General features: G+C 39.1%; 1 protein-coding gene across 2 annotated transcripts in view; it reads left to right on the forward strand.

The window, feature by feature from the left end:
• The first annotated feature begins 1,597 nt into the window (after positions 1 to 1,597).
• Positions 1,598 to 27,989, forward strand: part of CSTF3 (cleavage stimulation factor subunit 3) — a 76,839-nt gene continuing 50,447 nt past the window's right edge. The window contains exons 1-3 of one of the 2 annotated variants that reach the window (XM_061610531.1): positions 1,598 to 1,920; positions 16,130 to 16,231; positions 16,356 to 16,451. In XM_061610531.1, the coding sequence (XP_061466515.1) occupies positions 1,891 to 1,920; positions 16,130 to 16,231; positions 16,356 to 16,451 (228 nt within the window). In that variant the 5' untranslated portion in view covers positions 1,598 to 1,890. Of the gene's footprint in view, positions 1,921 to 16,129; positions 16,232 to 16,355; positions 16,452 to 27,989 lie in introns of those variants that run through there. The other variant, XM_061610533.1, reaches the window with a different exon arrangement.

A 27,989-nucleotide genomic window follows, 5' to 3' on the forward strand; every position in this document is an offset into this window, starting at 1 on the left:
GAGTGGCTGACTGTTAAACCACTCTGGCCACTGGAGCTCTGTCAGGCGAATAAGAGTCTCATCTCAGCACCCTACACAAGGTATGTCCCCTGGTTAGGCAAGCCCAACAGATGTGAGGCTGGCTTTTAGAACACTGATAGTTGGTTCTTACTGAGCATGCCCAACATTACTGAGTTCAATGCAAAATTTCTTAAATTAATTAAAAATCAGCAAGGCATTTTTAACTTTTAAACTACAGAAGATGAAGGTCAGAGTATGGGGCAAGGTCAGTAACAGGATTACATGTACTCAGTGAACACGGCTGATTTTTAATTAATTTCATCAGATTATGAGAACTCGGTTGTTAAGCAAGCATTTCTGAGTTCAGGACTATAAATTTTGTAAGGTTTTGTTTTGAAATGAGCATATAGGTAGGATCAGAACGGCATGTGGGGTATTTTCAATTTAACATTGCGGAATGCAAAAAATCCATGGTGGCTATAGTATACAGCCACTCTCATGGCTGTATAATAATAATAAATTCTGCTTTAATTTTTGCTATAAATAAGTGGCTCCTACTGGGAGGAAGGGCAGGATATAAATAAAATAATAGGTTCTTCAGGTTTTGTAGTCATTAGTCGTGGTTTTAATTTTCGTGTATATGTTTTTATACTGAATGTATTATGTATTTTATTGTACGTCACCCAGAGTGGTAGGACAACCTGCCAGATGGGCATCTAACAAATCCAATACTAAATAAATAAATAAATGAAATACTTTGCTCCGTCATGAATAAGTTCTGAATAAGTACTTTGCTCAGTCCTGCTGCTAGTTAATTTCAGTAGGTTAACACTGAGTTCCAACTACATTGCATTGCATAGAAAAAGTCTGGGGACCAATAGCACACAGAACATAAAGACAACTAGACAAGAGAACAGAGGCTAGAGCAGAGGAGGGACATGAGCTACAGCCGCAGGCAAAGGTAACCTAAGATCGGAAAGCAGTATTTTTTCCCAGAAGCATGTGATTTATCCATGTTGCTTCGCCATGCAAGTTCAGCACTCATCGAACGCTCAGAAAGCTGCTTGAGGGTGGGTAGAAGACAGGGGTCTGGTGATCTGAAGTAGACAGGCAAGGAGTTCTGGCTCCTAATTTTTGACAAGGGTAACAAAATGATCTCCGACCTAAATTAAACTTCTGAAATAAAACGGGTAGGCATGGGGTAACCAGGATGGGTTTCAGTTAACTTTAAATACTAAAAAAAAAAATTTAATTCTTAAATGGTTTTTATTATTGATATGTTTGATGCCCTGAAATAAAAGCCTTATGCCTTTTGCACTGAGTGGATTTCAGAGTTCTAGTAAAAGAAGAAAAGAAAAAAGTAGAACCCACAAGACTGAAACCAACCAACCTACCTACCAATCCCGCTAGGTTCCATGTGAATGCTTAACCCCCCCCCCATCTCTCCTTTTTTGCTCCACCCCCGTGTCTGTCTGCTTTTAATCTTAGGCGCTTTTTTTCTTCCGTTCGTTCCCAGCACCCTTCTCGCTGTCTGCTCCTTCGCTAGAGTTCTCGTCTGTTTGCTTAACCCTTCGCGCACCGCTCCGCCCCCTACCGTTCTAGATTTTCTTCTTCCTTTACCCAGCACCCCTTGCGCAGTGGCGCTTTCCCGTTCAGCCCCGCCTCCATCCTTTACTGAGGAAGGCGAGAGTTGAGAGCCGTTGAGCCGCCATTTTATTCCTTGGACTAGCAGTGGTGGCGTGGAGGGGTAATTAGTGGGCTACCTAGTTGCCTGGCTAGGCGTCCAGATATTCTACGAGGGGAAGGAGGAAGGGGTGGGTTAAGAAGTGTGTATATAAATATCCGAGGCTGCTTCTTCCCACCCCCTTTGGGGGCCTGTTTTAACCTGCTATGTCTGGAGAAGCTCCCGCCGGCGACCAGGTGAGCGACCAAGGCCTTCCGAGCTGAGCAAGCCACTTGGCGGGGGAAGGTATTTCGAGGAGGTGTGCCATATGATTGCAACTAGTAAGGGTAAACGAGGCCCCGAAGAGGTGAAAATGGCGATGTTTAGGGTGGCGCGAGATTGGGCCTGTGTAACGGGCGCGTCTTTATGCTGGGGCGGACTGTGTTCTCTTTTTCACCCCCCCAGTTTGTAGAGCCTATTGAGACAACCTATAATTGCAGCTTCAAATTTTTATTTTCCCCCTTCCCCTAGTTTGTCCCTGTCATTTCGGCCAGTAGTTAGCTAGAACCATGACTAGAATATTTATTGAGAAGCGAGTTCTACTGCGGTCTCTGTGCCCGGTTAAGACTTTTAGGATTAATATTTATTTTAGTATTTAGTATTCAATTTAAAGCTGATCCAATGCATGTTTAATCGGATTAAGCCCACTGAGTTTAGCGGGACTTCCGTGTAAGTAAGTAGGTGTAGGATTGCAGCCTTAACGCGTTTTCCTTCGTGGATTGAATCGCTTCCAGGCTGAGGGGGCAGGTTTCCATTCAAATTTTTACATGTGAGATAATGGGGAATGATTATAATTTTCTCTATATGACGAATAGATTTCTAAAAACAAAAAAGAATGAACGTTAGCATATTGGTTTCATGAAAATGAGTTGAAATTCTTGTAAAATGTTCTGCATCAGCACAAACTGTTAAGTCCGATGTACCTGACTTTGTATACTCAAAGTAAAATTGGTGATGTTTATAAAGATAAATGAAATTGCCTTAAATAGATTTATTAATAAATATGTTTAATGCAGAATGTGTCCATTGTGAAAGACACTACTTTGTGTGTGTGTGTGTGGTTACCTTTTCTCTAAGGCTAAAATTATATCCAAGGCAGATGCATACTGAAGATAATACCCAGAATCCAAAGAACATGTACACTAAAGTAGCCCCAGGGCTTACAGGCCTAGCTTCTTCTTCTAAAAACAGTACTCCTCCAAACTGTGTTGCAAATTAACTATTTGAGCTTAGAAACACCATGTGACACAGAACTCTGGTTTTTTTCGGGGGGGAGGGAGAGTCAGGGGTTCCACTGAGCTATTACAAGCCCTTTAGCTTATTTTTATTTATTTGGTAAACATGTTAAACTTGCAGATCACAAAATGAACGTAAGTCTCACTCCTTCTTAAAATTGGCATTATAATAAGGAAATTTTGTCAATACCTTTTTAATCATATATCTGCCAATAATAACATATACTACTGGTTTCTGTGGAACCAAGTGAATGCCAAGGATGATTTCCTCTTGGATTTCTTTCTGGGTGCTGAGACCTTAATCTCAGATAATCAGATTTAAAAGGTGTGGTTTTGCTTATGCACAGCCATCTGAAAAAAAATTCTAAAAATGCTTGTTTCTGACCTTGTCCATTTTTTTGTCTGCTGGAAAAAACAACAGCAAAACTTTATCTTCTTCCTGTTCTGCCTGTGAATTTTCATAACTATAACATTGTGATTGGGCAAGAGAACACACCTTGTGAATTTTTCCTTCTGGTTAGTACATCAAGATAATATTGGGCATGACAGGTTGAATTTCACAAACTGACTTGAACCTAACCAGCCTAATCTCCTATAGAAGGAGACTGATTCAGCAGAGTGCATGAAACAGGATGGTAGGCACTAGTGGTACCATGATTTGGTTTGCTTCTGGACAGTGACAGATCCTCTAGAGAGGCATACTGCTCTGATATTATACAAACATAAGAACAACACTGCTGGATTGCTCAGAAAGTGTATCTACGTTCTTACAGTGGACAGGCATACGTCTCTGGGAAGTTCACAAGCAGGGCATGAAAGCAGTAGTCATCTCCATTATTGCTTCTCAAGCAATTTATATTCAGTGGCATATGCCTCCAAACTAGAAGGTTCCCTGGCTTTCACTCACTGCTGCAACATAAGGAAGGGGATTAAGCCAGAATAACCCAACCCATTTCTGTGGATGCAACAGTCTGGATTAAGGGCTGTGACAGAGAGAACTCTCTAACCCAGTAATTTTCAATCTTTTTAGTATTGTTCCTTGAGCAAGCTGAGGAAAGAGCTATTCAGTATGTGTCACACATCAGTGCTCTGCTGTTCTCCTTCCCCCTGCTGACTACTACTTCTATGGTACAACGCCCCAGGGAGGAAGGCAGTAAATATCTTTCACTGGGTTTTTTTTTGCTTTTAGCAAATAAATGTTAATAATTTATCATACAGCAAAGCACAATCACTTTTTATCCCATTCATTCCCACATAAAATTTTAAAATGGTAACCATCAACAGAATTTTTGTCAGTTGGTTGAATTCAACATGTTCCATTTTTATCAAGTTGGCTGTGTGGTAATCTAACTCAAGGCACCTATGACCTGTTTGAAAGTCAACTGATGTTACATAAACATGAGTCCATATTTGCTGAACAGGCGTTTGAAAATCAGTGATATATAACTCAACATTACCAGTAATTTTTAGCCTATTTGTCTGCCCTTAGTTCATCCAGCATCTGTTTAAATAATTAGGATTTATATAGATCTGTTTGCATGTTCATGGTATTTCACATAATTTTATTTATTAATACAGCAGCCCTGTGAATTAGCTTAAGATTACTATTTCCATACTGCAGAGGGAGGAGGATCTCAGATTGGATGACATATCACCCAGGGAGTTTATAGGATGAGGATTTACAGCTCATAATTCTGAGTTTGCCACCCTGGGCTTTTTGGAGAATGGGTGGCATATAAATTTAATCATAAAATAAATCTTTTCCTGGACTGACTGTAATGCTTATTATGGGGTGGTTGCCTGTGTGGATGCTGCTGCCAGTTATTAAAAACACACATCAAAACTGTTCCTACCACATGGAAAACTATTATATCAAGAAGAAGAATTCAGACGCCTTTGTTCAGTTTTTTTGGGGGGTGGGGGGAGAGATATGCAGCCTCTTTGGTATGTAGGTTGAACTGGTACAATTCTGGGATACCCAATATGATGTCCTCCAGATGTTGGATTACAACTCCCATCATCCCTGATCATTCACATGTTGCATGTGGGTGATGGGAGTTGGAGTCCAGCAACATGTGGAGGGCACCACACTGGCTATCCCTGGTTTAGACGTTAAACCAATAATGGAGTGATGGAGAGTGTAACTGCTAACTATAGTTGTAGGTTAATGGAGAATTGTTATATATTCACACATACAAACATAGGTTATTATATTAGAAGGTATAGATTTGTATAATAAAATCACGAGCTAAAGAACTAAGCAAAGAAGGCCACACGCCTTGGGATCACAGAGAAGCAAATTCAGTTTGAGCTTCTCAACTCATGAGAATGAAGCAAGTAGGCCTGTGTGTATGATTAACTTTTGAATAACAACCATATTGTTTTAAGCAAAGAAGCATATAATCTTTGGTTGATGTATTTTGAACTATGTCATCCTGAGAAATGGAATTTTAGTAAAATAGATAACAATCACATGTATTCTTGATTTTGTAGAGCGAGAACACCAACTAGCGGAAATACTTTGTAACTCTTCCAAAGTAGGAATGAGAGGAACTTTGAGCTTTAGCACGCATTTTAAAAATAACTCGGTGTGTTGTTTTTTCACTTTTGATAAATAGATTACAGCTTGTGAGTGGGTACTCATAGCGGATAGGTATTTTGAGGTAGATTGCCTTGTCAGTTTCTCTGGGGCTGAGAGACACTGGGTGGCCAGAATCATTCAGTCCTTTTTCCTAGACTGTGGTCTTCAAACATAGCCTAGTGTTTAAATATAATCCTCCCTCATAAGCTATGTATTTTATAAGGAGTGGGATTTCTGAGAAAATATAAGGAATAAGGAACCTTATAGTAGGCTAATAAAACAATAATGCTCATGGACACCCTAAGTTAGCCAATCTCAACCTGGCATCGTGGTATTGCTTAAGGAATGTTTTGTAATGTTCTCAGGTGTCCCTGGGTCAGCTTGGCCGATCAGGAGCCATGAAAGTATGCGTGAAGGCCCACTCACGATAAGTAGAATGAAGTGTATGGTACAAACTGGTCTCAACTGGCCTAAAACCATTAGTAATGTGAGACAGAAGAATAGTGGTAACATCCGTCAAGGAGACAGTGGAATATTGGAAATATTAGTCGGGGGACAGACTGACATTAGTCAAAGAAGACAGTAGGACAATGGGATGGGAGGTGGTTGCAAATTATGAATATACATATACTCATTTTAATAAAGATACCTGATTGGTTGGAAGTATTGCAGGAGGAAGGAACTGTTACGTTATGTGGGAAGGAACGTAGGATTGGTAAACTAATGTCACATGTGTATTTAGTACTGTATAAAAGATCTATGCAGACTGTGCCTCATTGCAGTCCTCTCTAGACTCTCTGGGAGGCTGACCCTGCATATGCTTGTAAAGAATAAAGGCCTACCTTTTTGCTTCAAGCTTGTGTCTTCACATTTTTTTAAGGATCCCCAGTAAAAGATCCCATAGGAGAAAAATTCTCCATCAAGGTCATACTGTGAAACAATGAAGCTTTCCCACCAAACTAGCTCATAACAGTACCAGTGAGGTTGCTTGACTCTTCTTCTCTGGTAAGACACTCTCAGATGCTATTGACATTTTCAAAGCATTGTGCAAATACAGATTTCTATTAGCCTAACCCTTTCTTTATTCCAGCCTTTCCCAACCAGTGTGCCTCCAGATGTTGTTGGACCACAACTCCCATCAGCCTCAGCCAGCATTGCCAGTGGTCAGGAAAGATGGGAGTTGTGGTCCAACAACATCTGGAGGCACACTGGTTGGGAAAGGCTGCTTTATTCCCTGTGTTAGGGGATAATTACTATTTTACTAGCCAGTTTTCTTGACCCAGCAGCAGCAGTAAACTTAAACTAATCATATTCCAAGGAGGATTTCATAATGTTAGTTCAAGTAGGTTTGTGATTAAAATGAGAACATGCAGTGGGTTCTGTATTTCCAGACAGCTAATTGCAGCATTCCCAAAATGTGTTGCTCCATTTCTAAGGAAATGGAGAATTGCATAAAATAAGAACATAGGAAGCTGCCTTATATTTGAGTCAGACCATTGGTCCAACTAGCTCAGTGTTGTCTACACTGACTGGTAACAGCTCTCCAGCGTTTCAGGCAGGAGTCCCTCCCAACCCTACCTGGAAATGCTGACGACTGAACGTGGGACCTTCTGCATGCAAGGCAGATGCTCTACCACTGAGCTATGGCCCTTTCCCATTGTTGAATAGTTGAAGCTGAGAAATATGGGAAAGGTTTTATGATCATGTCATTGTGTTGATTGTATAATTGTCCCTTAGCTGCTATGTTTAATCAACCAGCTCATTGAAGCTTCATCATTCATACATACCCTTTTACTTCTCATCCATTTCCAGTTCTGAAAAGGCCTCTGGGTACATTGCCTGCTTAACCTTGTTCTCTCCTACTACAGCGTTCAATACCCAGGTCAGTAGTTGTGCAGCTGTCTCTCCTGACTGAGAAGTAAGACCAGTAATGAATGTCCCAGTAGTCTTGCTATCCTGTAGAATGAATAGAAAGATACTCTTGCAGCTGCACACTTTTTGCAGGGGAGGTAGCACTGTGCAGCTGAAGGCTGCTGTCAGGTGATCTCTTCCTCAGGCTTACAAGAACACTCCAGTCTAGCAGTAAACTAATTTTCATTCATTGGCGATCACTCGTGGCCAAGTAAGATTGTCTTCCAGGGTAAGGTCTTTAACTGTGGGTCCGTAAGTGACTGTGGAGGCCAATTCTGGATCCACACAGCCTCCCACAGTGAGGACATAGGTTTCCAGATGGAAGATGGTCACAATGAGGATTTGCTTGACGTGCCTTCCGCTTAGCTTGTTTGTCCCTTTCGCCCTGTACTCGTGCTTCTTCAAAATCCATAGCACCTTTGATAATGGCAGATCTCCAATTGGGATGCTCATGGGCCAAAGCTTCCCAGTTGTCAATGCTCATGTTACATTTTTTTAGATTAGCTTTGGGAGCATCTTTAAACCTCTTTTGCTGTCCACCGATACTGGGTTTTCTATTCTTAAATTGGGAGTAAAGTAGCTGCTTTGGAAGACGGTGATCAGGCATTTGAACAACACGGCCGGTCCAGCGAAGTTGATGTTGGAGGATCGTTGTTTCAACACTGGTGGTCTTTGCTTCTTCCAATATGCTAACATTAGTCCACCTATCTTCCCAAGTAATCTGCAGAATTTTCAGGAGGCAGCGTTGGTGCAATCTTTCAAGAAGTTGGGAGTGGCGTTTATAGATGGTCCATGTTTCACAGGCGTACAGTAAGGTCGATAGTACAATGGCTTTGTAAATAAGCATTTTGGTCTCCCTGTGAATATCCCGATCCTTGAACACTCTAAGCTTCATTCGGGCGAATGCGGCACTCGCACAGCTCAGACAATGCTGAATTTCAGCGTCGATGTCAGATGTTACAGAGGGCTGCCAAGATAAGAAAAATGATCAACATTCTCCAGCGTCGCACCTTTAAGCTGGATTGATGGTGCTACAGAGGGGTTGGTCCGCATTTGATGATGAAGCACTTTGGTTTTTTTGATGATAAGCGAGAGGCCAAGCTTTACATATGCTTCTGCAAAGACATTTAGGATAGTTTGAAGATCTTCTGCTGAATGTGCAGAGACTACATTAACATCAGCATATTGAAGTTCTACAACAGAGGTTGTAATTACCTTACTTTTTGCTTTCAGCCTACTGAGATTAAAAAGCTTTCCATCTGTTCAATATGTGATTTCCACACCAGTGGGAAGTTTCCCCTCAACAAGGTGTAGAATCATGGCAATGAAAATAGCAAATAAGGTCGGAGCAATGACGCATCCCTGTTTGATGCCTGATCTCACTTTGAATGGATCACTTTGAGAGCATTGTTATCCAAAATTGTTGCCTTCATGTTGTCATGGAGGAGTCGCAAAATATTCACAAATTTATCAGGGTATCCAGTTTTCAGTAGGACGGTCCAGAGAGCAGTTCGATTTACAGTATCAAAGGCCTTAGTCGGATCAATAAAAGCCATATACAGAGGTCGGTTTTGTTCCCTGCAATTTTCTTGAAGCTGTCGTGCAGTGAAGATCATGTCCACTGTCCTCCCGGAAGGGCAGAAACCATCACTCAGGGTTCATTGGAACACACAAGCCCACTCACCACTACAAGGTGACGATCCAGCAAGGGGAATAAACTAATAGGACAGATAGATAGAGGTTTGCCCTGTCCAAAAAAATGAGTAGCTTACTGCACTTATGTTACTGAGATTCTTTGACTTCATTCTATTTTCAACTATTGCAGAGTTGACTGGTTTAAACTGATTTGTATCACCAAGGGGAAAAAAGTTTCCCAATTTTGGAATTCATATAATATTTCCTGAACAATCATGGTATTAATTGGGTGCTGTATACAAGTAAAATACGTAGATTAGTAACAAAGTTCTCTGATGGTTACCTCTACCTATGAATTTTGTCATACCTCCTATCGTATTCTTTTTCTTATTATAATATCTGAAAATGAAAGCAGGTTCTCTTAATCAGGATGCTGCGATGAGGATAACATACTTGCTCTATTCATGCTTTACTTATATGTTGATTATAGCCATGTTGATGGAGCAGGTGTCCTGCTTGTAGCCCCACCCCTGACATTGCTACCTACCCATTTCTGCAACAACTGAGGTGTGTACGCGCACATTTGTCTGTTGAGAAATTTCAGCATCACATGTAGGGGCTCTGCACAATTAGGACAACCATTAGATTACTGTAATGCACTCTATGGGCCTGCTCTTGGAAGTGGTTTGGAGTGCAGCTGGTTCAGAACATGGCTGTCATAGTTTTTGACTGTTTCAGCCAGGTGGAACCATGTAACACTGGTCTGTAGTGGCTGCCAATGTGCTATGAAGCCCAGTTCAAGGTGACGGTGTCATTTATTGTGGATGGGATCTAATGTTGTACAACTGGATCTCTGCTCATGCAATGAGGCTTCACTTTATGCTCCCCTGCTTCAGAGGTGATTTTTCAGGGCATCCAGGGGACTGTGGTGAGAAAGAGAGTAAGGAGAAGTCGGTTCTGGTCACATAGGGTCTGTTCGCACACAGATAGCATTGGGTACAAGTTAAACCGGTATTTACAACCTTGTCCTTCCACCTGAAGGTTTCCAAGGCAGTTTCATTTCATTAAAATACAATGCAACAAACACAGTCATGTGATAAAAGGATGGATATAATCAATTCAATGAATAAATATTATTAAAAATCTTAGACATAGTACTCTGTTAAGCTTATGTGAATAGCCCTTATTAATCTCTTGTAGCAGAGTTTCCAGAGCAGCATATGATAGTGAAGTAAATGGTGGTATTTGTTTCTCATCAGCCCAGTTCATTGTTATGTTAGCATTCTGTTTGGGACAAAGTTGCATTTACCTTTTTTTACTTCTGATGAAGTAAAGTAAAACTGGTTACTTTCTTTTTTATTATATTACAAAGATAATTTTATATAGAATGAGATAAATCATAATGGAATAAAAAAGATAGATCTACATTAATATAAAATAAATTCCTAACAAGTTTTATATTCTAGTACTCTATAAAGCAAGCTCACTTTTCAGCAATATTAATTGTTGAGTGCCATTTCTTTTACGTATTTCATGAATTATCCATCTTGATGAATTAAAGACATTTCAATCCACTTTGATTAACTGAATACTTTTCAGTAATTATTTGTGTTTTTCCCTATATTAGGCCCACATTTTTGCAGAAATCAATACATTTAGTAAATAAACTAATTATGTTCAAGTTAAATATTTTTTGAATATAGTCTTTCAGAGTACACCACTAGTTTATGGATTGTTCTGTCTGCTTGAATCTATCTTGCTAGAATGGGATATTCAGTTCATTAGAATGCTTGCAGACAGAGGACTAAGCTAGGCCACAGTCCACAAACTACAGTGCTCATGCTTACTTTATACACATTAGCAGCTCTGCTTATATGAACACTGTTGTTTTCAGATAAATGGAATGAAAAGTTCATGGGGGAGAAGCCTGTAACTAAATTTTAAAATGTAACTTTTTTTATTAGTAAAGACAGTTGAGATATATTCAAAATTTTAATCCTTAATGTTTCTCTTAAACATTATTAATGGGACATATAGGTGAAATAATTCAAGCATGACTCATTAATCAGTTTGTTGCTTTCATGACATATATCTGAAAAGATCAGTGCTTGATTTTTTTGAAAAGTCGTGGTATGTTTAACTGTTGTAGCAGAAAATAATAGTGTCTGAAAGGTCTGTTGCTATTGCAAATATGATGGTTTAAAAATGTAACTAGTGGGAAATGTCAGTGAACTTTGATTTCTTTTTTTCACATGGGATCAAACTTCCCTTAGCTAAAATAACCATTTAACTCAAGATCCTACTTGATTTCTCAAAAACACAAGCATTCTTAAAAAGCTGAAATGGGAATACTCACGTGAATACACAAGTGTTGGTTATTAATGACAGTGAGTGTATGTTCTTGTTTAGTAGCTGTCCTTGGCAAAGAAAAAAAGCCAGATGGATGGATGTTGCTGCTTAATTGTCAGGCCCAGGATGTGACTCAGGAACCAGACCAACGGCTGTAGTTAATTCGTGTTTTATTAGGGTAATGTCCAAACAAAGACTGCGTTTTTTCATGAAGCAATACAGGGATACAGGTCCTGCAGCATTGGGAGAAAGTTGACAGAGCAAGGGACTTCTTCCCGCCTGTTCTTTAAGAAGGGGCCAAACGGGCGCGCAATCTTTCGCTCCTCCTTAACTGCCCCTCAGGTACTGCCCGCCTTCCCCCCCTTCTCTCCTGTCTTTTCAGCTGTCTGCGTGTGCGCGGTGAGGGGGGAAGCATCACCCCCTCCTCTTCTGAAGTTTCCGATTCCAGGATGGGGGATAGGGGAGGGGCTGATGGTAAACTGCCTCCCCGCTTTTCGGCTGTGAGCAGCCCTCCCTCTTTCCCCTCTTGCTCTGAGCCTGAAAGAGGGGGAGGCGTGAGAATGTCCAGGGAGCGCTCAGGCTCCCCGTCGCTAAGCGACCTTATCACTGGCAGTTCCTCTGTTTCGTCTTCGCTCCAAAGGGGGGAAGTTCCTCCCCCTTCCCTCTGCCATCCATCCGAATACTCTTCTCCCAACTCTCCGGGATCCAGCTCCCCGGGATTGGGACCCCAGCTCTGCCTTCCGACATTAATAAGCTGTAAATAAGTCCTTACTTATATTCCATTAAAATCATAATCTCCAAGTAAATACATGCTTATAGATACAGGGTAGTGGGTAGTGTTGCATATTAGTTGATTCTTCCTATATTTTAAGTAGATGTTAATGGCAAATATTAAGGCAGACTCCCTACTCCCATTTGTTCTGCAGTTATCTTTTGAAAGCCAGCTGCTGGAGACCTTGTTCATCTTGACATTCCCATGCTCTTCATGTTTGTAATAATTGCAATGTAAGTCTGGAGACAAAGTCTTATCTTGCTTTTATTGCTTCTGTGCAGTTCTTTGTATTCTAGTTAAATAGTAATAATAATGGCAATGCCTAAAGGAAACTGTCAGCTACCTCATGTGCATACTGGCCCCAATGACTGCCAGGTAGAATATACTGCACTCCTCTAATACACAGTATAAGAGAAACGCACTCAACTAGAAAGTACATTGCCTTCTTGTTGTGTAGTTCAGCCTTGAGGTTATACTACAGTCACAATTGCGTAGCATAATTGAATGTTGCCATATTTAGTGTCACTTGATATGATATACTGTACCCTTTCTAATTAGATTCAGCTCAGCCTCAAATGTTGTTTGTTATACCAGTTTTTCAAAATTCCAGATATAGGTGGGCAACTATAAATCTGCAATTCCTTGGATCCTGCTCAAGTGGCTACAAGAGGAGGAGCTGTGTTAGTGATAGGGTGCACTGCATAATTCTTCATTTTAGAAGCAACATGGATGGTGATGTGCTATCCATTATAGCTAGGGTATGAAAGACTTCCATTTTGACTTCTGAATATCCAGACAGAGGTGCTGTGGGTAGGTGGTTCCTGAGTCTGAATAATTTGTCAATTGCCTGCTTTGGATGGGGTTGTGCTCCCTCTGAAAGAGCAGGATCATAGTCTGGGGGTGCTCCTGGTTCCATCTTTGTCACTGGAAGCCTAGGTGACCTCATTGGCTAGGAGTACCTTTTACCAGCTTAGGCTGGTAAGACAGCTGTGGCTGTTTCTGGACTGTGATACTGTAACCTCTGTTGTCTATGTACTGGTAACCTCCAGACTGGATTGCCGTAACGCACTCTATGTGGGGCTACCCTTGAGGTTTGTTTGGAAGCTGCAGCTGGTGCAAAATGCGGCGGTGCGACTGCTCACTGGGGCAGGGTATCACCAACATGTTACCCGCTGCTGCAAGAATTGTACTGGCTGCCCATTAGCTGCCGGGCCAAGTTCAAGATGCTGGTTTTGGTGTACAAAGCCTGATAAAGCTTGGGACCAGGCTACCTGAAAGACTGTCTTACTCCTTATGTACCTAGTTGATCACTGTGCTCTGCAAACAAGGGCCTCCTGCAGATACCATCTTATCAGGAGGTCCGTCCCACACAACATAGGAATCGGGCCTTTAATGTTGTGGCACTTACCCTTTGGGCTCCCTAACCTTTAATATCAGACAGGTGCCATCTCTATTATCTTTTCAGAGCTTACTGAAGACCGTACTCTTTCAACAAGCCTTTTAAGTAGAGACTTCAGTTTGCATCTGTTTTCAAATAGCTTTTGAATAAGTTTTTAAATATTTTTAAAAATATATATTTAAGATGTTCTGTTTTTGAGGTGTTTTAAGAGATTTTTAGTGTTTGTTCCTTGTTTGCTACTCTAGGCTCCTTCTGGGAGGAAGAGCAGGATAGAAGTTAATTAATATTTATATATTTATTAAATTTATATCCTGCCCTTCTTCCCAGAAGGAGCCCAGAGCAGCAAAAAAACACTAAAAGCACACTAAAACATCTTAAAAACAAAAGGCTTCAAACATCTTAAAACAAAACATCTTTAAAAACATATTAAAACAAATCATATTTTAAAAACATCTTTAAAAACATCTTAAAAAGCAATTCCAACACAGTCTGGGATAAGTTCTCTACTTAAAAGGCTTGTTGAGTGGTGGTGCTGGTGGTGATATTATTATTATTAATATTAATATTATTTGATTTATATCCCACCCTTCCTCCCAGCAAGAGCCCAAGGATATCCTTGTTTGCTTTATTGTTGTTATACTACATACCATATCAGAAACAAACAAGAGTTTTAACCAGGCAAAACAAGCTTGTGTGCAGCCTGAGAAACTCTGGTAGCTCCTTGTGGGGTCTCACTTTCCCCTTTCCAGGAAAGGGCAAAGAGACACATTTATGCTCAGTTGCTCTATAATTCTTGATGCAGTATGCACAGCTGCTCTCTCCCCTGCCCCTGCAGAATTCCTTGCAGTAGAAGAGAGAAAGCTCTCCTCCACTCCGAAGACTAATACTGGCTCTGTCCTTTTTATCCTGGAATATGAGGAGGCCACAGTCTCAGTTGCTGTCTCTAGAGTAAAGCCTTGTTTTGAGCAGGGCTTTGCTCATTTATCATGGAGGCCACAGTCCCATTTGCTGTCTCTGGAGTGAAACCTTTTTTTGAGCCGGGCTTCATTTGAAGTGGTGCACCCCAACACTAGCAGCAGCTGGTATTTCCTGTGTTCTAGGAGTTGGGGTGAGGAACCTATTTAAATGGTTGGAGTAGTAGGTCTGTTCCAGTGTTTTAGGAATATGAGGAGTAATGGGGCAGGGGGAGACGAGCTAAGCAATCTATTGATTATTTGCAAGGAAGATGTATCCACTCATTTCATAATGCCTTTTTCACTTTACGTTTTATATAAGCTGACATTAATGTATAAAGTAAAGTACTGAAAATATATCTGAAAAAGGCTGAAATCTGCCTGTGTACTATATGTTACTTGTTGCCCTGTGCTAGGCCCACACTTAAAAGCATGCAGTGATTTCCCTTGAACTGAGTAAGGAACAATGAAGGATTCTGCTTTGAAAATAGCTAGACAGGCAGGCATTGCATTCTACTACTATCCATTTCTTTAAATATAAGATGCTTTGAACTTCTCCGGGATCTTTCAGTGCTAATGTATGCCTCACCTAATATCTGAACCATACGCTGATGAAAATAGCTAGTGCAGGGCAAGTCTAATTTTTTCAGATTTTAGATTATAAAGTAAAATAAAGTAACTTAGTAAAATACTAATTTCTAAAAACTGTCTCAGTCTACAAAAAAGAACTTTTTCTTGTTGGTTTAATATTTTGTCAATTGTCTGAAGTGTTGCATTCTTTTTATTTTTAAGTTATTCAATGAAGTGTATTCTTAAGAAGAAGAAAAGAGTTACTACTGCAACTAATGTCCCATGTCTTCATGCTTACCTTTCTGACATAGCTTATTCTGAGGATCCTAGCATCATGGGATTGGGAGGAAGTCCAGTTACCTAGCCCAGACCCAAACTCGTTGAATTGGAATTTCTGGTTTTTACTGAGGATAATTTGCTCTATCACTTATAAGGAAAGTGCCCTCATATCTTTGAAATCCAGATCATGTTGCAAAGCTATTGTTACCCTAAGGTATTTTGAGGATATAGAAGAAATTACTGTAAGACTGTACTGTCTGACAGAGAGGAGGGAAAGAGCTTTATGGAAAGGAAAAAACAGTATTAAACAAAGGATGGAAATTTATTCAAATGAATTTCAAACCATGTCATTCTATTTGTTATTTTTCAGGAGAAGGGGAGGGAATTGTTGGAATATTTTGCAATCCAAAACTGAATCAAACTTGCACACATTGCTCTTGGTACTGTAATAAGCACTGTATTAGTATTCTCTAGCTTACTCTGTTGCTTCTTTAACTTTAAATTTTCAAGCCATTTTGTACATTCCAGTGGAGCAGATTTTCTGTGGAATTCATGTGTGATGCTTGGGCACACTCATCAAAGTATTACTGTAGAAAATTGTTTTAGTCTGGTATATATTAATTATAGCCATGGATATGTGACATTGATGTTATAGGTAGCAGTTAGCATTGGATTTATCAAACTCTTTATAGATTCTTAACCCACTGCTTTATGTTTTCTAGGCTGCTGAATATGTCCCAGAAAAAGTAAAGAAAGCTGAAAAGAAACTAGAAGAGAATCCATATGACCTTGACGCTTGGAGCATTCTCATTCGAGAGGCACAGGTTTAGTGACATAGGATTACATTTCCTTATAAATGGGTCCACTCACAGTGATTGGTTCTGAAGTATATGTCAATACATTTTACGTCATAAATATTGTAAATATTTATTGGTTTTCAATTTTTAGAATCAACCTATAGACAAAGCACGGAAGACCTATGAACGCCTTGTTGCCCAGTTCCCAAGTTCTGGCAGATTCTGGAAACTGTACATTGAAGCTGAGGTTAATATTTTCATATTCTTTCTTAAACATATAATAGGAATTTAAGTTGGCACTAAAACATAACTTGTTAGGTACGTACACAAACTCAGGAAAAGAAGGGATTGAGCATTTCTTAATTCTGTAAAATAGGTGAAAAGGGGTAATTAAAATGATTTCTAAATATTCGGGCCTCTTTATGATCTGATGATTGTTGCATTATGGACTTGCAACAACATTAAAACCGTTTCAATGGTATTGGAGTGCTTTAGCCTTTTATTTACTTGTCATGTGTCAATTTATTGCCTCCTGTGTCATTTATTTAGAGCTCCTTTTTGTTCATGTAAATTAACAAATTACTTTGATTTGTTGGGCTCTAACTTTTTTTTTAAATTTCCTAGCCTGGTTTCACTTTCTGAAATGTTTGCTAAGGGGGGGTTGGAAATGCATATTATTTTTATTTGAAAATCACTTAATGTGTTAAATGTGAATGTGAATTATCCCAGTCAAATTTATAAGTACATGTCTAAAAATATTTCATAGCTAAAATAGTAAGCTTTTTTCCTGTTCTATTAAAAGTGCACAGGATGACCTGAAATTATTAATGACATGCAGTATTCTCAGAAAAATCTAGATAATACTTTATCTAGATACATAGGCCTTCCACTGACATGTGAACATGCATATGTAATGGGCTTTTACAATTATAGATAATAGCTTATCTATAGTGTTAAATTAGGTTAAATTTAAATCTCCCTCTAAACTGGTAAGTAAAAGTAAGGTGTTGTATGTGGCATATAAAATTAGTACGATAGTCTGAAGTATGTAACTAAAGTACTGTAAGATGTGACTGCACCAACTATATACAACTCAATAATGAATGTTATGAGATTAGTCTGTTAGAACATGCCTTATGCACACACTCCAGTAATGCAGGGTCTTAAATATAAGGCAGGCTTCCTTGAGTTGTACTGCCCACCCCTTCCAGCAGTATGTGCCGATCCATTTCAGAGGCAGTGTGCACACTGATCATCCATACTGATGATCATCTTCTCTTTTTAAATAGAGCCTTTTGTTTCGTAGAGCTTCTTACATGAGAACTGTTGAAACATAATCTGTGCCGATTTGTGCATAGGTGGTATCTGACACGTATGTTCCGCAAATGGTAGGAGCATTCACAGAAGGATCTCACACATGAGCGGTACTCTTGTTTCTTCTGTTCACAGAGCAAAAATGTTGGACACCACCCCATACGTCTCCTTGTTTTACATGATGTGTATGGTCATAGCTTTAGGGTGTGGACTTTTCCAGTTCTTCTACTTAAGAAGGCTTTGAAGAGCAGTTTACTTCAAGGGGCTTAGCATGATACAATTTGTGAGCCCCTGAGTCACAGATGTAAAACTTCATTGCAGTAACATACTTGTCCCTGTGGATCTACTTAGACAATATTGCCCTTTCTTAGTTGACAGTACTCACACATTGTAAACTGTTAGACTTAAATGTGAGTGGCCAAAATGAACAGAAATCCTTTACATGATCAAAGACTTAATCTTTAGGAATACCATTAGGATATTGCACTCCCCCCCCCCCCCAAAAAAAATAAAAACAACAGGTGGTATCCAACTAAACAATTCTGCTAGCGCAAGGATTTTAACAGTGTAGTGGAACTTTCCTGCTCTCTCCTTTGTCCGCATACCCCCTAGGTTCCCACAACTTTCTGAAACTGGTTTATGGGATGCACAGGGAACGGAGAGGGTAGGGAAGTTCCATTGCATGGCTAAAAGTCTTTCTGCTAGTGGAACTGTTTAATTGGAAACCACCCAACATTGGCAACCCTACTTATAGGATAAATGTAGATAACAGTATATGGTAGGAATAACCTGGCACATGCTCCTCTGTAATTTGGTATTTGGACAGGATCCAAAGTGTCATTGTGGTCTTCATACACATGGGGGTTTTTAGGCTCACTCCTTCAGCCCCCTGTGGCCCCCGGCCCCCTTCAGAGATTAAAAGTCCTTGCAACACCCATGAGCAATGAAGCTGGGTTTCTGCAAAATTTGAATAGGAAATTTTTCCTGTACAAATTAGGGTAATTTGCATTGAAAGAAATCTGTGTCCCTAGAGAGTGATCTAATTTAGCATGTTTATTTTACTTGTATTTAGTTAACAAAGCTAAAACCTTTAAAATATTGTATTTGAAATTGACTTCCATTCATTTTTACTAATGAACTTATGAAATGCAACATTTTCTGTCCCACATTACTTACCATGAGACTTGAGGGACTGCCGCTGGAAAGAAAAACTGGGCATTTTGTTCTTGAGTGTCTTTAGATTTGCCCCATCCCATAGGCACATTTGAAACCAAAGATGTACCCGGGAATAATCAAGGATATATCTGTCCCTTCTTCTAAGGGGGACCCACTGGAAAGTCCCCTCTTGGTTTGTGTTTCAAAATAGGATTTAGAAGTTGTTTAGGGGCTTTACTTACACGGTGGGTTTTTGCCATTACAATTCTTTTATTTTTGCATGTCACCAGTTTTCTTGAGCCATTAGTGCAGACCTCCATTTGTACTCAGTTGTGGAAATTGTCTTTTGATGGCCATGTCTTTGACTACAAATACACGTCCAACCCACCAGAGCATTGTCCTGTCCACTCGCTCATAAACGTTTATAATTACAGAGCAAGTTAACAATTAAGTCTGATAACCTGTTTCCTGCAACTATTACCTGGGCTGGTGACTAACTGGCTACTTTTACCTTAATGAATTAGCATTTTAAAAGAAGTGGAGGAATTTGACATCTTTAGTTAATATTAAGATTGTAAATTTAAATTTTTGTTAAGAATGTCAGAACGATTGTGTGTCCTATTCTGCTAATGTTCTGTATCTTACATCTGTCGTTAGTATCTTTGTGTATAAAGGCTTAAACACATTGTTTGGCAATAAACCTTATTGCTTTGAATGAATCTTCACTAATAGAACAAAAAACTTTCAAAAATGATGTTTGGGACATTTTTCTACCTCTCATCAAATTTAAAAGATAAATCTTTGGATGCTAAAATGCCTCAAAACAAATTGCTGTGTGTAGTGTCAGAATAAGGGCTATTACATCTGCTGCCCTTCATTAGTTTGAAAACCCCCCACACAACATTTTTTTTATCCCAATACTTTCCCAGACAAAATGACAATGACAAAAAAACCCCAGTAGATTTCTTGGCATTCTTTTTGTCTCAATCACTTCATCAATCATATTTTAAAAAATGGTTATATTAAATATCATGCAAATGGACTACAGCTCATGCTGTGGGACATACCTTTCCTTCACCCTAGCAGCCCTCCCCAAAAAAAATCTACTCCAAAGGATTGGAAGTCTCATTGCACAAGCAGATTGATTCCACTGACAAATGAATGTTGTTTGATGTAATCCTGTAAATGGCTGAAATTTGAGGACATTGTTTACCACTCTTCAGTTGACAAGAGAAGAATAATGTTATAAATTCTGCAGTGTGTAAATTCTGAAATGAAAAATACACTCAGGGTAAATTTTGTTCTACTTCTGTCAGTAAAAGGAGCTATAAGTAGCATTAGGCTATAGCTTGAAAATGTACACATGTTCCTCCCTAAAGCATTTTTTAAATTATAGTTAGTCTAGTTTAATATTGGAACAATTGTTTTTCATATTCTGATAGTATGAAAGAAAGACATTAGTTTATTGTAGGTCAGCCCCAAAACTCTACACACAAGCACAATTCTTGTAGCTAATTTAATCAAATTTGACTTATTAATTAGCACAAACAGAAATTATTACACTTTACTTGTTGCACATCAGTTGCATTGTATCAGTCTTGCCTCTAAAATCATGCCATAGCAGAGGGGCAGAGGGGAAAAGCAGGATATTTTGAACTGCAGTCTGTGAAGGGTTAGGAGACTCTTAGGAAAGTATCTTATTCTGCTTCTTTAAGGCATCTTCCTGTGACTCACTCTAGTCTCATCCATGACTTTGATCTTTTAAATCAATGCTGGGCAGCCTTTTTGACAAATGTGCAATAAGTTAAGTGCAAACAGGAGAGAATATGTGCATGCAGCCCTCCCTTGTTCCTTATTGTAGTTTTGCTCCTAGTCTGTTGAGCTGGGGATAAGCGTGGCAGGAACTTGGGTCTACCTTTATGCCATAGTTATGACCATTGGCTCTCCTGCTCTTGTCCAGCAGTCTCACAGATGTTTGCTGCCCATGCCAGTTAGCAGGACTGGAGTTTGGCCACTATTTTTAATTTTCTTTTCCATTTTCTTACAAAGTTCAGCAATTGTTTAGTCTAGAAACCTGTCCTTTTTTTCAAGGGGTGCCTATACATTTGAGAATATTACTAAACAGAATGGGCAAGTGATGTTTCCTACCCATGCAGATAGTTCTCATTTTCCTTCAGTGTGATGCTTAAGGGCAAGTGTGGCATAGCTATAACCAGATATTCTGTGGCAGTGTGTCCTAAGGTATACTGCATGGGGCTATTCTCAAGTCAGTGCAGAGTAGAAATAACATAAATACAAGTTATGTAATACTTATAAATTATATGTATAAAATAAACAATTTTAAGAACAACAAGCAAGCATCAAATGCACACCACTTTCTGAAGCCAAAAGGATTGGTGTGTATCCTGATACACTTGAAAGCACAGCTATTGCAAGCTGGATCAAGACTTTTTTAACTGACAAGAGAGAAGTACCACATCATTCTTTTGTCTACATTTAGCAGAGAAAACTTAAGCAGAAAAGTCCCTTGCCAGATCCAGAATCCTAGAAGGCAGAAGCAGGTTCATTTCGTATTGATATGTTGAGTGGAATACTCCCTTTCTTTTTTTCTTATATTAGTACAACAATTAAAGGCAAGATCAGGGTTCGAATCCCCACACAGCCGTGAAGCACACTGGGTGACCTTGGGCCAGTCACTGCCTCTCAGCCTCATGAAAACCCTATTCATAGGGTCGCCATAAGTCGGAATCGACTTGAAGGCAGTACACATTCACTTACTCTGTGATCAGCTTTCATTTTTAAAAAATTGTGGAAAGGGACTTACAATATCTTCATTGCTTATGCTTGCTCATTCATGCCTAAAGTCTTCAAGTGGGGATGTGCCCTTTTGAACATTTAAAAATAGTGATCATGCAGTGTTCTGAGGATTTGCCCTGTTACTTTTATCTTCCATCCTGTTTCAGGGAGGTTTTTTTTAAAGGTCAGTTATGAATTATATTGAAAATACTTCATGTGTTGAAACATACTGGAATTTTAATTCTGGAGTGATGCATCGTAAGTCTGTAGTGCAGTTCCAATTGATGAACTTGGCTTCTCCCTTCCTTTGGTCTGGTCACGGTCCTGACACTGTGGGCCATATTAGCCAAGGTTGAAGAAATGATCAAGAAGAACTGGTGAGTGTTTCCTGGAAAGGGTCAGGGTGTTAGGAGAAATCTTACTTCATGAGCCATATTTTGAACAAACTCAGCACCAAGGGAGTGCTGTTTTGAGTAAATAATTTTAATAAGCTGTAAAAGAGAGTTAGGAATTATTTACCTTTTGATCTTGATGACATGCAAGTTGATGATAAACATGACAAAAACCATGCAGATGTACAAATTATGTACAAAAGAATGGTACAAAGTTGGCAAATGCAGCAATGAACCAATTACTAAAAGGCTAGAAGTTACTAAAATCAATATCAGCCTAAGCTGGGAAGATTATTCCTTCAAGGACAGAAAAGAGGGAGATGGAATTCCTTTTTCTGTCTCTACTACTTAGTAGAGTTCTGTCTGTGTGCATCTAACAAGTTCTAAATCTGTGAGTGAAAGACAAGTTGTGGTGTGAGTAGAGGAGTGATTATGTATTCAAGTGGGAGGAGAGCATGAATACTGGCAAGCTGTTTGTGCTGATTTTTGTCCAATAAAAAATTGGTTATTCAACACAGGGTAGCTGTCTACACCAGTTAAAAGTACTTTCTTGCATAACCAGGGAAGTTCCTGTCAACATGATGGGAGTGTGGAGGTAGAGAGGCCCTATAGCTCTTAAGGCTACTGCTGTGGAACATACAAGGAATGGAAGCATCCTTGAACACTGCCCTTGAAGCAATGTTGGCTAGGCATGAAGAGAATGAAGGACTGAGCTAGGGCAAAGAAGACTCCTTTTCTTCCAGTATACCCCGTCGTCTGACCTCCAGCATTGCTTGCCTGTGCCCTTAGTGCACAATTGTGTTGCCAGCCAAATCCCTTATTTCTAAAATGCAGTAAAATTTGCACTGCATCTCCAGATTCCTGTCTTTCAATCTTAAGAGTCCTTATTTTGCTAGCCTCTTCATCCTGAAAATACTCGCCACTACTTTTTGTTTCCTTACTTTGGTCTTTCCCCATCATCTTCATTTGTACGTAGTTCAGCATCTTCATTTGTACATAGTTCAAGGATACATGGATACATTTTTATTCCAGCATTATTTATCCCCATTCTTTTTTTGGTCTTCCTTTTTTTGGTGTTCACAGTACCAGATATAATATTGTATCAGTTAGCTGATCAATGTTCAAGCTGCTGAAAAGGAACAGATCAGACAAAGTGGAACAAGAGATAAGGAGATCTTTCCCAGCAGTAATGAGCAAGATCACTTCCTGATTTGTGTTGATTCAGATGTGCAAACAAATAACAGCAACATTAGGTGGTGGTGGAGCGCAGGTTTGTGGACCATGTCATAAATACATTTTCCTGCCCTTGGTAATCAGTAAGCAATGTGTGGGATTCCTTAATGTTAGGGAACATGCTTGCCATTTGGACTTAGTTAGACGTTGTTTTAGATTAATATGGTTTAACCTGAAGATCTGTCTGAAGCTAGATCTCCTTGGCTTTTCCAAGTCTTTCTGAGTGAGAGATACAGCTCATTTTTATTTTTTATTGTTAATGCAGCAATGAGTCCTTACCTAATTCAAAAACAACTGTCCATTAAATTTATTTTTGTCTTCGCACCTTTGGGCTTCTGAAACAAAATGAAGCCTTGTTGAATCATGGACTCTGCCAAAGGAAACCTGCTCTCTGTCTGTCTTCCTTGGATATACTTCTGTGAAGATAATTTCCATAAAGCACTCAAAGATCTTTGGATAATTTGTAAGGATATTCAATATCCCTTTATCCGATCCATGTCTCCTTTTGAACAGCATTAGAATATATCACACATAGGCCCTTACCGGACACATGGATGGCAATGGGTTGGGACATTACTAGAAAGCAAAATAAGATCTGAATGTGAGCCAATCTGAAAGTTTGAAGAGCAGCTCTTATGACAGTTCCTGACACAGACACTTGCAGGTTATACGCTAATGTGCTTCTATAACGCAAGATCCAACATAATGCTAGCAGATGCAATGGAACGCTTCTTCCCTGCAGCCCTCCCTCACACCCATCTAGTTGGTTCATGAGGGTTCCCCAAACCTACAGAGGAAATTTGGGTGGTATGCAGGGGAAGTCCTGTTTGTGCAAGTGGGACACTACAGGTGGATATCACCCATAGTTGTTTGTTATTTTAATTTTTTCTGTATGATGTGAAATATTTATACAGTGACTGACTACATCAACCTGATCCTAGAGACTAAACATATGCACAGACTGCCGCATACATGTCCTTATCCAAAAAAATAAAACTTTAAAACAAAGGAATAAAAGTCTTTTTTGTACAGTGTGTTTTGGAGGATAAGAACAGTGGTGAATGTGGAAATAGAAAGTAGAAGAATTATTAACCATCTAAAGTGGTCAAGTTATTAGGCTTACTTGCTTTTGCTTTGAGATACTTTATTTGTATCCAAGCATTATGTTAACTTATAAAGATCTATGGAGGCATAGACATAGAAAAAGTTATGGCACAGTTACTTTTGGTTATATAATTTAACTTAAAGAATCTAATATAAAAGCTAAGTGAACACTTTCAAAATAAATGATTGCTCCTACATCCTACAAATAGTACTATGCTACAGCTAAAGGAACATATTGAGAATCTTGGTGAATCTTCATGGCACACACTGATGACTCAGTCTGAACTTTGTCTTCCTACATCTTCTGATACCCTGTGTCATTTTTGGTAAGTTTAATGAAGCAACTTCCCATCCAGTAGATATACTGTTACCTACCTCACAGGGTTGTTGTGAGGCTTAGTTTAATGTTTTCAGTCTTATAATAATAACATGGGAACGCTACCAAGTACTATTCTGGGGATGTACTACACAAGGGACAGCGACATCATAAATTGACATAACATCCCTTTGATTTAATTTTCCATAATGGACAGATAAATGGCAAAGGCTACAATTCTAAAAACACTAGAAATGGTTAGTTAATTGCTTTGTGAATGAGCTATGGCGAGCCTTTTATGGCCACAAGGAAGAGATTAACAGTTTGAGACTTGTTTTGCCCTCACTAAGTATACTCTAAACCAAGGATATGGAACCTGTGGCCCTACAGATGTTGTAGTAAACTTACATCATCCTTGGAGATTTGTCATGTTGGCTGCAGCCGATACAAGTTGAAGTCTTGCAACACCTGAAGGGCAGCAGACTCCTGGTCTAAGCAAACCACCATTCTCTGGATTTGAATCTCATGTGGAACTGTAGTTAAAAGGTTTATAGTTGAAAGTGGAAGTTTTCAATATCACAGCTGTGCGAGGAGGAGAGGGAGTCGTGTCTTGACCAGTTCATATAGTGGGTACTGTGGCTTCTGTTACATTTGCAGTGGGCCTGAGAGACTTGTTTCCAACTGAACTGAACAGTTGTATATTAAAATTCAACAATTTTGATACTTGGAACTTTATGTGCTATCAATCCCTATAAATAAAATTATAGGAAATACCAAAATTATATTTTCCTTCTGGGATAATGCCCTCCTAGTTTTCCTATATGTATGTATCATTGCAGTATGTATTTTTAAAATACTACCTTCATATAATCTAGGAAGGAAGATTTACTTTGGCATTTATCTGATCGCCATAGCTATACATAGGACCCAGAATGGGTTACAAAATACCAAATAATAAAGAACTCTGAATAAAACCAAAAAAGCTAAGACCAAACTTCTAAATCAGCAAGAAATAAACATTAAAAAAAACACTCAGGTCAGACCACTATATATAGTTTTTCTGTATATTAATTTTAGTTACTTATATAACATTAAGACAGCTGGTGTAGCACAGTGGGGAGGAGAGCCTGGCTGGGAGTCCAGAGTCTGAGTTCAAATCCCCACTTGTGTCTCCTGGGTGTCAAGGGCCAGCTAAAGATCACCCCCACAACGAGTGGCTCAGAGGTTACATGCCCTACCACCTGTGCAGCTGTGGGGAAGCTGCATAGTCCCAAGGAGCCCAGTTGCCCCCCAGCTGGCCGTTGCGTACAAGGAATACTGCTTATCATGAACACTCTATTCATAGGGTAGCCATACATCGGGATCAACTTGAAGGATTTCCATTTCCATATAACATTACATTTAAATTAAAAAATCATAAAGATTAACAGGATTTTTTTAAAAAAACCCTCATAAATATATGTTATACATTAATGTTATACATTAAAAAGACGGGGTGAGGGAGGAAATGAGGGAACAGGCTTCAGTGGAACCTGCTGGCTGTGTACTTTATGGAAACAACTCCATATGCGAGTCCCAAATGTCAAACTACCTATTTGCTTCTTGCTGCCTGCTGAAAGTGGCTTTTTTTTTAACATACCATGAGAATTGACAAATTAGATCATTATACTTAAAATTCAGTCATCTCCCCCAACCTCTCCCCCACTTAGCAGCAGGAACCCACAGTTTTTGTCTGAAAAACTTATCAGGAAAGCATCTCAAACTGTTATATGAAATGTATGTTAAATCTCTTTTCAAACTACAGAAACTTAATATAAAATCTGATTTGGAAATCGGCTCTCTTTTAAATCTAGTATTAACACATTTGAATTCCCATTATTGTCGACTGTGACACTAACCAATATTTTGGATTACTTACTTTTTGGCATAGACTAAATACGTAGTCCCTCAACAGGTAGATGCTACAGAAAATGTAGGATTTCAGGATTTTGACATGAACATACTGAGAGAGTCATATTTAGAAACATGGCTAAAGACATAAATTATGTGATAATGTGCTTGAAGTGATTTAATGTTAAATACCTTCCTATTGCTAAAGATTCTGAATTTAATCTGATAGTATTGCTACAGTTATGTAATAACCTATTACCGTGCTTATTTACTGAGTCTCGTGTGGTTCTCTCTGTAAAGCAATTGTTTATATTAGACCTTGAAACACTTATCTCACAAATCTTGATGATTGAAAATTGTACTTGCCTGTTAATAAATATTAATTTCTGTACGTTTGTTGTAGCTTTGCATCAGAAATCAGATGCAATTGTGTCTGTGATTTTTGGCCCATTATTGCAGTATGAGTGCAACTGTAAATGGAATAATCAGCAACTTAAATACAGAAGATGTTGCTTATCTTTTAAAACATACACTACAAAGCTGGAATTTCCCATATGTCTTATACAAATAACCTTGTATACAAGGCAAAAAAGGGGGGTGAAAAACAAGCTTTCTAGCAGAGGTGTTGGAAATGGCTGTACATGCTTAAAAGGCATCAGTGGTACTCTTCCTTTTTGCTCCCATAAACATGCTTTTGGATGTGCTTCCATAAACATGTTTTTTCCTAAATATTTTAGGTTTTTGTAGACAGTTGAACAAATCTGTTCTTAAAACCATTCAGGAACAATGGACCTAAACAAACCAAAAGAATTATTTTCAACAACATCCCCAACTTTGCTCAGTGCAACTGTCTTCATCTTTCCTCCTCTGAGCCCTTAACATACCTATAACATTTGCTTTGGAATGTTGGGGGGCTCCTGGAGCAGATTGGGCGAGTATGGGTGGATGCAGGGGGGGATGAGAGGGACATCCTATTGAGCAAGTGGGCTGACACTGTTACATGTCACCCAGTGTAATTATTCTGGTGCAATGTTGGATATCGCCATGGTACAATTTTTTGCCAGTTCAAAAATTACAACACTTTTTGCTTATCATGGCCTCTTTTTTATTTATCATATTCAATAATGAGTGTTTTCTGGGTGCTGTACAAAGTAAAAACAAATTATAAACTAATATTACAATAAAAAGTAGACGTTTCTCCCCAACTCCTTTCTCTAGGTATTTAAACTTGAACCAAAATACTTGCAGAGGTTCAGATGATATATCAAAAGATGCTGCTATTTTCTTTCTTCTTCCTGAGCTGTTTCTGGAGCCTAATGTCATTGAACATCTTAGCTGCTAAATATAATGTAAAATGCCATGAAAACATGCTTATGTATGTCTCCATACAGTCTGCGAAATACACTACAGATTATTTTCAGAATTCATGGTACTGAGTGTACAATTCTAATTCAGGAGAATGCATTCTGGGCCAAGGATTAAATTTAACCAGATAGTTAGGGCCACATATTCTTTGGCTACAGAAATGCAAAAGGTTATATTGGTAAACTCAGGACTGTGTACTTTACAGCCTTCATATAATAGT

This window comes from Rhineura floridana, chromosome 2 (genome assembly GCF_030035675.1).
Source record: "Rhineura floridana isolate rRhiFlo1 chromosome 2, rRhiFlo1.hap2, whole genome shotgun sequence".
In the NCBI taxonomy this organism is placed as follows: Eukaryota; Metazoa; Chordata; class Lepidosauria; order Squamata; family Rhineuridae; genus Rhineura; species Rhineura floridana.